Below are 14,694 nucleotides of genomic sequence, written 5' to 3'. Positions count from 1 at the left end.
CCTATTTACACAAAGACCAGCTCTGTCAGGTGGCTTCAAGGCAGGACAGAACGAAATTAACTCATATAACCCTGCCCATCTTCCAAAACAAACATCTGGCGTCTCGCAGATCGCAAATGCGAGACAGGAATCATAAGTTAAAGTTCACAAGTCCCTTGACTGTGTTAATCGAGGGAGCAGTCAGAAATGTAGACGTGAGGGTCGTTTTACGGGGTTCAGGCATCAAGCACAGAGAGTAAATCACATGACACAACAGGAGTTTTATAATGGAGAAGGGGAGGTTTAAAAATGGCCTGAATGGTGAAGGAGAGTGAGCGTGCATTAGTAACTGTGTAACGTTTATATCTCGCAGTACCTGGGTTTATGGAAACTGGAGGCTACATCCCAGTTGCTGGAGCTGTGTTTATAAGGGCCATCTCTGTTTCAAATGATGAAGAAACAGTATGATATAACGGAGGAATTTCCCCTTTGGCAAGACTGCAGTCTCTGGCTGTCTGTCTCTGTGTCTGTGCCTCTCACTCACTGTCTCACTGCTCCTGTCTGTCTCTGTGTCTGTGCCTCTCACTCACTGTCTCACTGCTCCTGTCTGTCTCTGTGTCTGTGCCTCTCACTCACTGTCTCACTGCTCCTGTCTGTCTCTGTGTCTGTGCCTCTCACTCACTGTCTCACTGCTCCTGTCTGTCTCTGTGTCTGTGCCTCTCACTCACTGTCTCACTGCTCCTGTCTGTCTCTGTGTCTGTGCCTCTCACTCACTGTCTCACTGCTCCTGTCTGTCTCTGTGTCTGTGCCTCTCACTCACTGTCTCACTGCTCCTGTCTGTCTCTGTGTCTGTGCCTCTCACTGTCTCACTGTTCCTGTCTGTCTCTGTGTCTGTGCCTCTCACTCACTGTCTCACTGCTCCTGTCTGTCTCTGTGTCTGTGCCTCTCACTCACTGTCTTACTGCTCCTGTCTGTCTCTGTGTCTGTGCCTCTCACTCACTGTCTCACTGCTCCTGTCTGTCTCTGTGTCTGTGCCTCTCACTCACTGTCTCACTGTTCCTGTCTGTCTCTGTGTCTGTGCCTCTCACTCACTGTCTCACTGCTCCTGTCTGTCTCTGTGTCTGTGCCTCTCACTCACTGTCTCACTGCTCCTGTCTGTCTCTGGCTCGTACAGGGAGAGGGACACACATGGCATGCAGAATAGGCTCGCTGCTCTAGCTGGTTTTGCAGGGCTTTGCTGTGCAATCGGACATAAATTTAAAGAACTGTGTGTGTGTGTGTGTGTGTGTGTGTGTGTGTGTGTGTGTGTGTGTGTGTGTGTGTGTGTGTGTGTGTCTCCAGGCCTTTTGAGTTGCATTATTAGTTGCCTGATCTGTAACACCATAACTTCCCTGTCTCTACTTTCACATCCTTTTGCCGTCAGTAGAATCAGTCGCCCAGACAAGATCAAGCTATGACATTGTTTTCCATCTTTAGTGTGCTACATCCACTACAGTTTTGTACTGCCTTTCAAAGAAAAACTATAGTTATAGTGTTAGAGTGTTTTCATCTGTTTAGATTTGACAGGTTTAATGAATGCATTCATACTTGGTCTTTTTCTGTATCATGTTGGGCAGGATCAGAAACTGAGACACTTCCTCCGTCTCTTCCTTAAAAACACGCTCAGGAAGCTGATAGCTAGCACTTCAGCTACGTCTCTCAATCTCACCCCAGGAGGCCACGGAGAACAGGGCTCTAACTTATCATCAGAGCTCAAACCCAGCAAGGTCCAGAGCTGAATCTCCTGTACATTGATGGTAGGCGTCTGAGACTTCATGATATCGTTTGCATCAGTATGTCTAACCCCGTGGGGGCGGCTACAGCAGCTCCTCACAACTGTACCATAATGCTAATCTGGCATCATGGGCTGATGTCACTCAGTACCTGCCTGCTCATATATCACCTGGCAACTGGTAGCCATCTGGCACATGTGGGCCTATACACAGTCGTATTATCATGTTGTTATTCTTTTTGCACAGCAATAGCAAATTAGTCATGATGTGTTTTTTATAGAAACACACAGAAAATGCTGTGACATGTTTAGCAAATGGGTAGCTTGAGTAATTTAAAGAGACATGCAGTGTGCTCATCTCATCCTGTATCCACTCAAAATGTGTCTAGTCTCCTTTAAGAAAGAAACACATGAGGTTGATATCAGTGTGCGGTAATGCCATACCACAAATAAAAAAAAAGCCTTGTCAGTCTTAAAGCTCTGTTAGTCTCGCCGTTGCAGTTAACTAGCAATCAATGTCTGGTTTATGTGCACATAGCAAATCTGAAAATAAGTTTATGGTCCACAGGAACTATGGTTCTGATTATGCAGCCCATCCATAGTATTGACTATAATGTCAATACGGATAAGGATTGTTTCCATTAAGTGTTTGCATATTAGGGAATATGATTAATCAATAAAGAAACATCAGCTGCACCTTATAAACATTTAGCCCAATATTGTAAAGGCTTAATCAAAAGCACTGGTGGCATAACAGGATTTATTGGTAATAAAATATATAAATATTTATCTATCAGGAGTCGCCTGCGGGCTTGTTTTAAAAACAGCTCACTATAGCGCCATGCACCAAAGCGCTGCATCGTTTATGTTTTTGCTGCTATTAGCGATTGTTCGCGGTTGCTAGCGGTCTTCTCGCTTAGCAATTGACACGCGCACATGAACCCCAATCCCCCCCCCCCCCTCCCCATGTCATACATGAATAGGGATGTATGACATGGTACAGGCCTTGAGATGGGTGTTGTAGAGACATGCTACATGCTGTTGTCACCATATTGCTTTATATATGGTGCAGGGTTAAAGGTATATAGTTAGACATCTAGAGTTTTAATGAAGAAACCATTGAGTAGAATACGTTGATGGAGAAATGTGTTTTACTGTCACTAGAACACAGACTCTGGCCATGACAGGACGCAGGTGGGAAAATAAATGTCATAGTAGCGCTGTCCATATTTTAAAGATACTTTATTTAGATAAATGGAATTCCAGCATGATGTGACTGTTGTGTAATTAAGATAAAGAATAACCCCACACTTTAAGGCATAGTAATTGGAGATCTAAAGATATAGGGGTTTTCTTCCATTTATTTTCTGCCATTTATAAACAAACTCGGAGAACGGTGACACCCACAGAGTGCCATGGTGACCAGACCCTTAATATAGCACAAGCAGTCTGTGGAGGCTGCAATTTGTGCTTCTTCTGTGGTGAACAGTATAACGATGCTTTTGCATCCATGGCCACAATGAAATCTGCCCTCTATGCAAAGGGTAATTGTGGAATATGAGTTGAACACATTGTGCTTTTAAATGCTTCAGATTTTCCCCAGAGGAAAAAACATTTGAGCAGGTCTGTATTTAGTTACCTGCACGAATAAAAGACGACAGTTTCTTTACATTCGATATTTTCGTGTAGCTTGGTTTGGCAACACGAGTCATCAAGTTACTGTGAACCAGTGGAGAACTGATTGCAGGTTTTTATCTTAATTTGATAAAATCGTGGGACTAAGTTCCAAACACTCAAGTCCCAGAGTTCTTCCTGCGTTCCGACTGTAAGATGTAGTGCAACTCTGATGCTCAAGCTCCTGCTCCACGGGGCACCGGGCCGGAGGAAACCCGGTTCTGACCCACTTGTGGCAGTCTGAACCTGACGTCAGGGTGCAGGGGACAGGCTTGCAGGGTGGAGAAGGGGGAGGTGCTTGCAGTGGTTTTGCTGTGTATGTTCATTGGCAGAAGTGGCGACTGAAAAGAAAAGAATATGGACTCCCAAATGCAGTAAATGAGGATAAATGAGGTTGCTGTACCCGACCTGTGGACATCCTGCTGATTAGCCCTGTACCTTGGAGCAGCTGTGGTCAGAAACAGAACCGCAGACCCGTTTTTAGCACCCGCGGACAAACGCTGTTCCTCTATTTTTAGTGGCCCTTCTGTAGATGTGGGAATTGGGTCGGTCGTGGTAACTGGCCTGGTTTCTTCAGAGAATGTGATGGTGGGCTTTGATCACCAGGGTGCAGTCACACAACCTGCGCTGCTGCACACAGACGTGGTGGAGAGGAGTGTGTGTATGTTCCTCTGTAAAGACTACCGCAAACAAGACGATAAAAAATATAATCCTATCCCATGGTGCTTGGTGTCTGTCATGCCACAGGCTAAGTATAGTTTACCCTCATTTTAGTGTCAGATGTCCTCCACTGACACCAGTGTCCTCTGTGACTGAGACATTGTGTGTCCCACACAGAGTCAGAAGGCTGAGTGGAGCAAAGAACCTCTTCACCAGTAACACTAACATCACCACGATGATATAATGTGTGTGTGTGTGTGTGTGTGTGTGTGTGTGTGTGTGTGTGTGTGTGTGTGTGTGTGTGTGTGTGTGTGTTTTGAGTACATTTTCCTGCATCCTTTCCAAGTAGCTTGACAAGAGCCTTTAAAAAAAAGTTTTTTTTTTTTTTTTTACAAAATCTCTTCTGAGTGTTTGTGGTTTGAGCTGAGGTGTGAAGATTAGTTTTGCTGTCACTTCAGCAGTATTGTGTGTGCTGCTGTCACAGGCGTGCTCTGTGTACTCTAAACAGCAGCATTCTGCTGTGTACTTCAAAATGTACGTCACTTGCAGTGGGAGTAATTCACAGCTTAATTAAACAGATCATGTTTCTGTTGATTGAGTTATAGTGCGTGAGCGTTTATCAATGAGCATGAATGAAGGCAACACGTTTCAGTCGAATGAAAAATCTTCCTAATATGCAGTTTTTCTGCAGTTATTCACATTTTATTTTCTAAATATACTGAAATATATTGAGGCCTGTAGGCTGATGGTGAGCTGGGTATGAATCTTTTACTCCTCCCTTATTGCTCTGTATGATTGTGCCTAATTATAGAAGCTCCCCAAGGACAGGCTCAGCACAAAACCACCATAAGGGCCCGACCCGAGTCACGTGTATTCCCACAGTATTCACAGGTAGCCACAGAGGCACGGAGCCTCCCTGCATGCAGCGGTGGCCTCTGGGGAGAACGTGTTCTGGGTCTGTCAGCGTGCCCTCGCAGCACTGGGAGTGTGAGGTGGAGTGAGGAGATGAAGGCAGTAGATACGGGCGGATGACCCGAGATTTGGCTTAGCGCGACCTCTGACCTTCTGCTGTTGTACCGTACGCCTCTCCCACGCCCTCCATGTCACGACCCCGGAGACGTGAGGCGTCGGGAGCTGAACGCGTGAGACTCCCCCCTTCATGAGTGACGTGTATGAGAGCATTAAAGCTGCAGTGAGCGTTAAAGCAGGACCTTTCTCTCCTGCCCTCTCTCCTTTTCTTATTCTCCCCACTCTCTTTCTCTCTCCATCCTTCCATCTCACCCCCCTTCCTCTTTCTCCCTCCTCTCATTGGCTTCCTGTCTTCTCCATGTTGAAGTGCACTTGTTCCTCTCTAGGGAACACCTGTCCACTCCTCTAGCAGTCCCTCCACTAAGTGCACTAATATGTCCTACATCCGTAGTGGATCTGTGAGTGTTTCTGGATCGCTGTTGTGTGGAGTCACAGCTAATGGTGCTCGGCTACACTGAACCATGTTCACTCTTCATCCCTCCACAGCTCACAGCATTCATGTGAACAGAACTGTGAAACTCCTGCTGGGCTACTAGTCTTAACTTCTAACTTACCATAGAACCAGGACGTGAAACTGATGGACAGGAAGTCCCTCTGATGAACAACGTCAAGATTACCCGCTAGACAATTCAGCGACTTTGATGACAGTATTTGTCACAACCACACAAGGACCGTCATGCTGTTCTCAGAGCACGACCGGGCTGTCAGTTCTCCTGTTCTAATGTTTCACATCACATTACTTTGCCGTGGAACCGGACTTGTAAATATAATCAGAGTGCTGCAGGTCTCAGATCAGTTTTTGCCAGTTGCAGCGACCTAGCTAGTTCTACACTTGTATTCTGTGACGCTTCATCCGTCTGCATCTAACCACGTCTTCTCTCTGCCCTCTCCACCCGCAGCACTGAGACCGCCTGAACAGACGCCGCCATGCTGAAAGGGGGCACCGCCAAGGCGGGCTCGCCCAAGCCGGGGTCTCTGGAGAGGCCCCGCCCACCCGCCCCCCACGGCTCCGCCTCCACGGGCATGAAGACCTCGCGCTCCTCCAGCACCATCGCCTCGGACCTGCGCCTCAGCCGGGTGAGGGACTCGGGCCGCATGAAGGAAACGGGCGTGGCCGACTCTGACATAAACAGGAAGGAAAGTGCCCTGCTGATAGTGCGGTCAGAGAGCCAGCCCTAACGGTCGTCAAAGAGAGACCCTGACCGACCAGCTGGTGGACCTGATCAGTTAGGAAACACTGATAATGAAAAAGACCCTAATAAAATACTTATAAGAAGAGAGAAAAGTGCATTATTTAGAACAGAAGCGTAAAGAGAGGGCAGCACTAGCAGCGCTGCAGTCATTAGGACCAACAGAAGCCATAGGCCTGTGTCATCTGTTTAAATGTAGCGCCAGTAACTGGACAGCTGCCCGAGACTGTAGAGAGAAGGATGGTGTGATATACTGGAGGACTGGGAGAACGAGTTCACCTCATCATTATGGGAGATTACTCTCTTCCATTTCATAGAGATATTTCTCTCTTCCGCTTTCATAGACGTTCGGTCGAGTCGTGCCACTGGGTGAAATGAGCGTGTCCTTGAGGCCCTGCAAAGCTTCACTACATAACAGTTATAACGGAGACACCTCACATTTATGAGCATCCGGTGACGTCTTTAACGGGCCGCATGCCTTCTGAATACAGTTTTACTGGCCAATTATTAATTAATATGAATAAATATTAATATGAATAATTGTTATTATTTTAGACATACACGGTGTGTGTATATAAGGCAAGCACATGGTTCCACATTGCTTTTGTCAGAACTTACAAAACTCACAGGTATAACTAGACATCACAGTGGTGATATGGCTGTGGTTCATTTTCAACTAATGTTAAATGCCCCCCGTGATTCATCAGAGCGGCGTCCATGTGACAGAAGTAACGCTGACCCAGCAGGCAGCGGACACGCCTGCGGTCTGTGGGACGCTTCTCTGTCACGCAGAAGTACTGCATCTCAGGGAGCTGGGCTTGGAGCTGGGCCAGCCATCATATATGTACATGAAACGCATTAATATCTGTTATATAGAGTTATACAGTAGAGGCTGTTCAGGTCTTAGTCCACCAGAGCGGCGCTATGGAACCAGACAGCACGCACAGAGGAGCCTGAGGACGCACATTCACTCACTTGTTTGTTTCTTCGTGTGTGTGTGTGTGTGTGTGTGTGTGTGTGTGTAGTTGAAGCGTGCTAGCAGCGATGATGCTCTGGCTAAGCCTGTTCTTGGATCAGCAGCTGCTGCATCTCGCATGAAGAAGACCGTGACTACAGGAGCCATCTCAGAGCTGGCAGACAACCGGCCACGCGGCCTCGCAGGTACACACACACCAGATCCATGCACATAAACACACACACACACACTCGCAAAGATCCATGCACATAAACACACACACACACACACTCGCAAAGATCCATGCACATAAACACACACACACACACACACACACTCGCAAAGATCCATGCACATAAACACACACACACACACACACTCGCAAAGATCCATGCACATAAACACACACACACACACACACACACTCGCAAAGATCCATGCACATAAACACACACACACACACACACACACACACACACTCGCAAAGATCCATGCACATAAACACACACACACACACACACACACACTCGCAAAGATCCATGCACATAAACACACACACACACACACACACACACACACTCGCAAAGATCCATGCACATAAACACACACACACACACACACACACTCGCAAAGATCCATGCACATAAACACACACACACACACACACACACACTCGCAAAGATCCATGCACATAAACACACACACACACACACACACACACACACACACACACACACACACTCGCAAAGATCCATGCACATAAACACACACACACACACACTCGCAAAGATCCATGCACATAAACACACACACACACACACACACACACTCGCAAAGATCCATGCACATAAACACACACACACACACACACACACTCGCAAAGATCCATGCACATAAACACACACACACACACACACACACACTCGCAAAGATCCATGCACATAAACACACACACACACACACACACTCGCAAAGATCCATGCACATAAACACACACACACACACACACACACACTCGCAAAGATCCATGCACATAAACACACACACATATGAGTGTATAGAAGAGATTGAGGCACCACCCACAATTGCTACTGATCTAAACCTAGAATGGATTCTTACCCAGAGTTCCATGCTGCAGCCCTTCGTGTCCTCTGATGCTCTGACTGCTTCACACTTCAGCTCTGGAAATATCAGCTCCTGCTGTTTATCTGTCAGCAGTCCTGAGATTATAGACTTTTCCATAAAATATATACTTCACTTTCCTGGATAAGAAACAGAAGTTTAAGGGAGCAGGACGTTTCAGTGATGCCTTTAATCTACAAATGTTGTAGCTGACAAAACATCATCAGTCTGATTAATGTCATCCTTCCCCATGGAGTTGTGGGACTGTATAATGTTGTTTGTTTTTTTGTTTGTTTGTTTGTTTGTTTAAGTTTCCATGCATTTTATAATGAAGTCTTTATAAAACCTTTCCCACGACCTCTACAAATGCGAAAAATGAAGGCACACAAGTATAGAAATTCAGTTTTTCACCACTAGAGGGACCCATCTCCTCATTTGTGGCTGCTATATCTTCGATTTGGTGATGTTTCTGTTTCTGCATTTTGTCCTTCGAAGTCTTTTTCAATGTGTCATCCAGCAAGGGTGAGTGAGAATGTTTTTGTGCAGATGAACCTTGTTGGACAGTCTGTGTTGATGTGGTACGGTCTGTGTCGACGTGGTACGGTCTGTGTCGACGTGGTACAGTCTGTGTCAACGTGGTACAGTCTGTGTCGACGTGGTATAGTCTGTGTCGACGTGGTACAGTCTGTGTTGACAGTCTGTGTTGACGTGGTACAGTCTGTGTTGATGCAACAGCGAGTCTTTCAGAACTTGTTTTGATTCACGGAAAGCAGAGACTCCTCTGATACTAGTACATCACACTGTTTCAAACTCAGGGGGAAAGCGCACGCACGTGTTTGTGGTTGGCGTAAATGCCTTGCGTCTGGGCGCTGGGTGTGATTCTGTTTGTGTGGGTCTTTCTCACGGCGCTCAGGGTTCAGATTAAGGCCGTCGCAGGGCAATGAACACCAGGACTCTGGAGGTCGAATTATTCTCCGGGTAGAACTACTGAGTGCTGAAATAACTCATATTAGTGACTACTCCTTCACTGTGACAGGCTGTCACACACACACACACACACACACACACACACACACACACACATTCATCACATTAGAAGCATTTATCTCTGCTTTGCCCTGTGCAGCTGGTGGGTCAGTTAGGCTGACTTGTGTCTCATGACAAAGCTACATTAGATTTTGTGTGCGTGCTGTTTGAACTCTCGGGCATTATTAGTGACAGCATCCGTGTTTTGCTATAATAAGAGGACCCACACCAGCTGGATGGACTTTGTGCGCAACATCCGTTAAAAAGCTTGTTTAAGAAGCAAAGCCAGTTATGAGCTGAGTTTAGGCTGTGTGCTGTGTTCACATGTAACATGAAGATGTGTTTGCCAGCTCCTGTGTCACTGTGTGTTATCAAACACGTCTATTATCCTCGCTGCTTCTTCATGTGTGTGTCTTTTGTGCGACTGCACCTTTGTGTGTTAATGCGCCCTCCATGTGGGTGTTTAGGTGCGGCAGTATGAAAGTGAATGACATGGCTGTATTGTATGAAGTCACGTGGTGAAGGAATGTGGTATACGGGACCTTTCTGGGGTTTGGCACTGGGGCTAAATGCCAAAGCATGGGTGCAACGAATCATCACGCCCAAATGAGACGACTCACACTCTCACTCACATGTTTTGTTCAGCACGCTTTTTCTTTATCGTCATTTTGCCTCAGGTGATGGTGTATTGTGTCAACCGGCCCGTTTCCTTCAGCCCAGCTGAAGAACTTGAAGACACAGCGCAGAATTACGTGACGTACATTGCAGGAGTCTCGCTTGTAGAAACTGAAAATGTGCCGTGTACAGCCTTCATGTTTAATCCTTCATTTGATCCTAGCTCGGCCCAAGCCAAATATTTGTTTTACTGTTTAAATCATTATTTGTCAAAAGCAAATTGTTGTTATTGTTCTAGAAACAAATGATTATTTTACACTTGTGTATATTGCATTATGTCTTCATAGCATGTCATTAATGTGTATTTACTCAGTTTGTTATTTACACATTACTCGGCTTACTTAAGACCTGCAAACGATTTATGGATGGTTTGTGCAAATTGTGAAAAAAGAAAGAATCAGTTGATCATTTATTTGTGGGTCGTGCTGTGTAGATCAGGCGTATTGATTTAGAGTCAGTAAACGTTATGGCTGGCCTCAGCTTTGAAACCAAGCCAGACCCCTACGGTCACCTGCAGCCTGGTCATTTTTCTGCCACAAGTGATTTTCAGGCTTTTGCCCTGTGTAAGCACATGATCCCTCCAAAAATAAAAAATAAATGTTCCAAATCTCTCTCTCTCTCTCTCGCATAAAGAAAGGGGTCTCACTTTAGATGTGTCCAGAAGTTTATCCAATGATTACAAAGCCAGTAAACCCTCGGCTGGCTGCTCTGTTCAAGCACTATGACAGAGAGCACAGGAGTGCGTTTGCAGTCTGTCGGACAGTCATGCTCCATAGAGTCAGAACAAATGGACCGGGTGCCACAGTCCTGTCTTGGTGCCTCTTGTGATTCACGTGTACTGGTCTCAGAATGATGTACAAACACGCAGTAGAATTCCCCTTCTGTCTTTCTTCAGAAAGACCGGCTTCCCTTGGCCATGGTTCCTAGTCCGTGATGGTGCAACTTTCACAAGAAGTGACTCTCTGCATTTTGGCAGCAAGCTGGTGCGTGCTGGTTTCAGGACAGGTCTGACAGCCCAGACACTGGGTGGAGAGGTGGTACCATCCCTTTGAACACACGACCTCGGCGTGGCCTCCAGCCATGCGTGACGAACAGTCGCTCCTGTATGGCCTGCTGACTCGCGCAGTGTGCATCAGGACGGAGGACGGGACCATCTCGTCTCCTCCCCCAAGTGCTTGGACGTGAGAACACGTACGCCGCGGTTTTGAGTCTTGAGTTCAATGACTTTTTTTTATAGTGTATAATCTGTTGGTGTGGTATTTTGGGGAGAAATGTCATGTGTTTGATGTTATGGTGATATAACACAGGTTATCCCTCCTCTGAATTGAACCCCTCTGTGGAGAGAACTTGAACTCAGACACTTCTGCTTTGAAAAAACTGCTTTGTTCAGCGATGCAGTCCATGTCATTTGTTAGTGCTGTATCAATAAAAAAAGGTGAGTTGTATCATAAAAAATCAACACGTTCCCATATTCGGCGCTATGGTGTCGAATTTAGCATAGGTAGTGATCTCACTAAGCCTCGGTAGAGCTAGCTATGCCACGTTAAACTCGGCCTATAGCAGGAGCTGCCTATAGCTGCTTTCCTCAGACGCAATTTCGCAATAATAAAAACATAAGGAAACCCACGTCACAGCATAATGGATGCAGAGCTACAGCTGAAATCCCACGGTGCTCTTCACTGAACTCAACATGGTGATGAAACCTGACGCTGTCCCAATGACTTAGTCAGGGGCTTCATCAATATTTCACCTAGGCTCCTTGTGTCCTCTGAGGGGCTTTAATGCTCAGTGAAGTGTGTGGTGTGTGTGTGGTTTCCTCACTGTCTCCTCACAGCTCTGGGGCCATGGTTCAACCTCCAGAAAGGGTTTACAATCTATACGCCACCGTATTGCCATTAAATCAATTAGACTGCCATTAATTGCCGTAACTGTCATTAAACCAAGGCTCTTGGCTTAATGCTGCTCCACATTTAGCTGATTTCATTTGGGTTTGGTTCTTCACAGAATTGTACTTGAAAGGCTGGGCTTGACTTTTGTGCAGTGGATTTACTGTAAATTTGTTCCTTAATCAGACCCTTTAACTTACGTTGGCTATTAACTGTTGACTAGCTACATGTTCTGAGTTTGAATGCTGGACCACAGTCTGTGATGGTGTGGTTCTAGATGAGGGTTTGCCTAGTGGCCAACATAACATGGTCTTGTTGCTGCTGTCTCTAGTATAAGCACACATGCGTCTCCTCATTCCAACATAATCCAACCATTATTTGTGTTCCTGGCATATGTCTGTTAGTATTGCACACAGACAGCATGGCTTTGTTGTTGTTTACCATCACAAACCTCTTGACATTTGACGGGCTTGTCTGAGCCTTGAGCCTCCTCGGCAGAGCCAAGCTCTGGGGGGGGTGACGATGAGGCCACGCCCACTGGGCTGCTGTGTCGGCCTGACCTGTCACTCGGGGGAGTGTTTCAAAGGGAGCTGTGGCTTCATTAGCCGACGCGCTAACGTGTGTTCAGGTAGGCAGGTGTTGATGGCGTGCCAGAAAAGTGTCTGTGAGATATTTCATCAGAAAATGGCTGTTGGATTGTAATTCCTCTGCTTAGCAAAGTGCCATTTGTGGGAAAGGTTCAAACCTGCCATATATACCCAGGAATATAATCAGGAGGAACCAGTTACCGGATTGGAACGGGATGGCTTTGGGTGCGGATTAGGGCTGCACAATACATCGTTTGATCATTTTTATTGCGATTTTGGAAACTAGCTGACACATTGGTATTTGTCCAGGTTGACGGGTGTTGCAAAAGATTGCAATATGTAAATGAATCAACATTTTGACCAACAATTTGTATATTTAGTACTGCAAGCGTCCTGGCCTGGATCGTCCTTTAGATGGCGTATCAAAGTAGCACTCATCATTAGAGCAGTAGTATCCTACTAGATGGGCCTTTGGGTATCAGCCAGAAGGTTGTGGGTTCTGAACCCTCTGGGCTGGACAGGTGCTGTGTTAAACCTCTGACCACAACTTTCAAAGAAGCTTTGATATGTGGAAAAAGTGTTTTGTTGTACTATACACACACTTAATCTTTTTCCATCTGGCCTAGATCACTGATGTGTTTCTGTAAAAGCCATATTGGTGTTAATAGTTACATAGCAGACAGCAAATGCTCAGTCATACATGCAGACGGCAGCCTTAACTGTGCACGCTGTTCCTCATTTAGCAGACCCCTTTAATGTCTCTTCTGGCGCACTCCCACAGCCTGTCGTTTTTAAGGAAAAGAATTAGACAAACAAGGGCTTATCTCTGATCCCAGCCAAGATAGCCAGACGCTCCGTGGTCCTCCAGACTGATTAATAGGGTGGAAGTGTAAAAGACACGCCGACGCTCCCCCTCGTGGACCCACACCAGACCCGGCCCGTTCAAGAATGACAACCCGGCTCTCTGCACATTCACTCGGTGTGATTTAAAACTGCACGAAAGGTCCGAGACCATGACTCCAGCTGAGAGAGAGAGAGAGAGAGAGAGAGAGAGAGAGAGAGAGAGAGATGGGGGATGGGGAAGAAGTGAATATACATCCATAAAGAAGAGACATGTTAGAGAAGGAGAAGACTGGGGACAAAACAAATGACGTGAAGCAGATTGAAGCCAGCAGATGTTATAAAGCAAGGGGCACGTGAGAGGCAGCACCACGGTGGGGTAGTCCGTGGTCCAGGGAGGGGCACGTGAGAGGCAGCACCACGGTGGGGTAGTCCGTGGTCCAGGGAGGGGCACGTGAGAGGCAGCACCACGGTGGGGTAGTCCGTGGTCCAGGGAGGGGCACGTGAGAGGCAGCACCACGGTGGGGTAGTCCGTGGTCCAGGGAGGGGCATGTGAGAGGCAGCACCACGGAGGGGTAGTCCGTTGTCCAGGGAGGGGCACGTGAGAGGCAGCACCACGGTGGGGTAGTCCGTGGTCCAGGGAGGGGCACGTGAGAGGCAGCACCACGGTGGGGTAGTCCGTGGTCCAGGGAGGGGCACGTGAGAGGCAGCACCACGGTGGGGTAGTCCGTGGTCCAGGGAGGGGCACGTGAGAGGCAGCACCACGGTGGGGTAGTCCGTGGTCCAGGGAGGGGCACGTGAGAGGCAGCACCACGGTGGGGTAGTCCGTGGTCCAGGGAGGGGCACGTGAGAGGCAGCACCACGGTGGGGTAGTCCGTGGTCCAGGGAGGGGCACGTGAGAGGCAGCACCACGGTGGGGTAGTCCGTGGTCCAGGGAGGGGCACGTGAGAGGCAGCACTACGGTGGGGTAGTCCGTGGTCCAGGGAGGGCCCGGGCAGTCTGAGACGACACACTCACTTACATTCAGCTTGATACGTCTTCATTACAATTTCAGTCACATGCACTCTGAAGGAGAGAGGAGCGGAGGAATGAAAGAATGTAGTGTATGTCTCCTCTCACCTCCGCACCCCCCGCTGCGGGAGCACCACAGAGAAAATGGTAGAATGGCTCCTCTTTCCCCATTTCTCTAACGTTGTGAAAACACCAGCTCGCCTTGTGTGTGTGTGTGTGTGTGTGTGTGTGTGTGTGTGTGTGTGTGTGTGTGTGTGTGTGTGTGTGTGTGTGTGTGTGTGTGTGTGTG

General features: G+C 47.3%; 1 protein-coding gene across 1 annotated transcript in view; it reads left to right on the top strand.

Moving 5' to 3' along the window:
• The first annotated feature begins 1,619 nt into the window (after positions 1-1,619).
• Positions 1,620-14,694, top strand: part of specc1 (sperm antigen with calponin homology and coiled-coil domains 1) — a 63,553-nt gene continuing 50,478 nt past the window's right edge. Inside the window, exons 1-3 of the mRNA XM_077011184.1 lie at positions 1,620-1,775; positions 6,013-6,190; positions 7,329-7,464. Of these exons, the coding sequence (XP_076867299.1) occupies positions 6,041-6,190; positions 7,329-7,464 (286 nt within the window). The 5' untranslated portion in view covers positions 1,620-1,775; positions 6,013-6,040. The remainder of the gene's footprint in view (positions 1,776-6,012; positions 6,191-7,328; positions 7,465-14,694) is intronic.

Source organism: Brachyhypopomus gauderio, chromosome 7, assembly GCF_052324685.1.
Source record: "Brachyhypopomus gauderio isolate BG-103 chromosome 7, BGAUD_0.2, whole genome shotgun sequence".
Taxonomy (NCBI): domain Eukaryota; kingdom Metazoa; phylum Chordata; class Actinopteri; order Gymnotiformes; family Hypopomidae; genus Brachyhypopomus; species Brachyhypopomus gauderio.
Note: the sequence above shows the minus strand (reverse complement) of the source record. Positions and strands in the feature narration are given on the sequence as shown.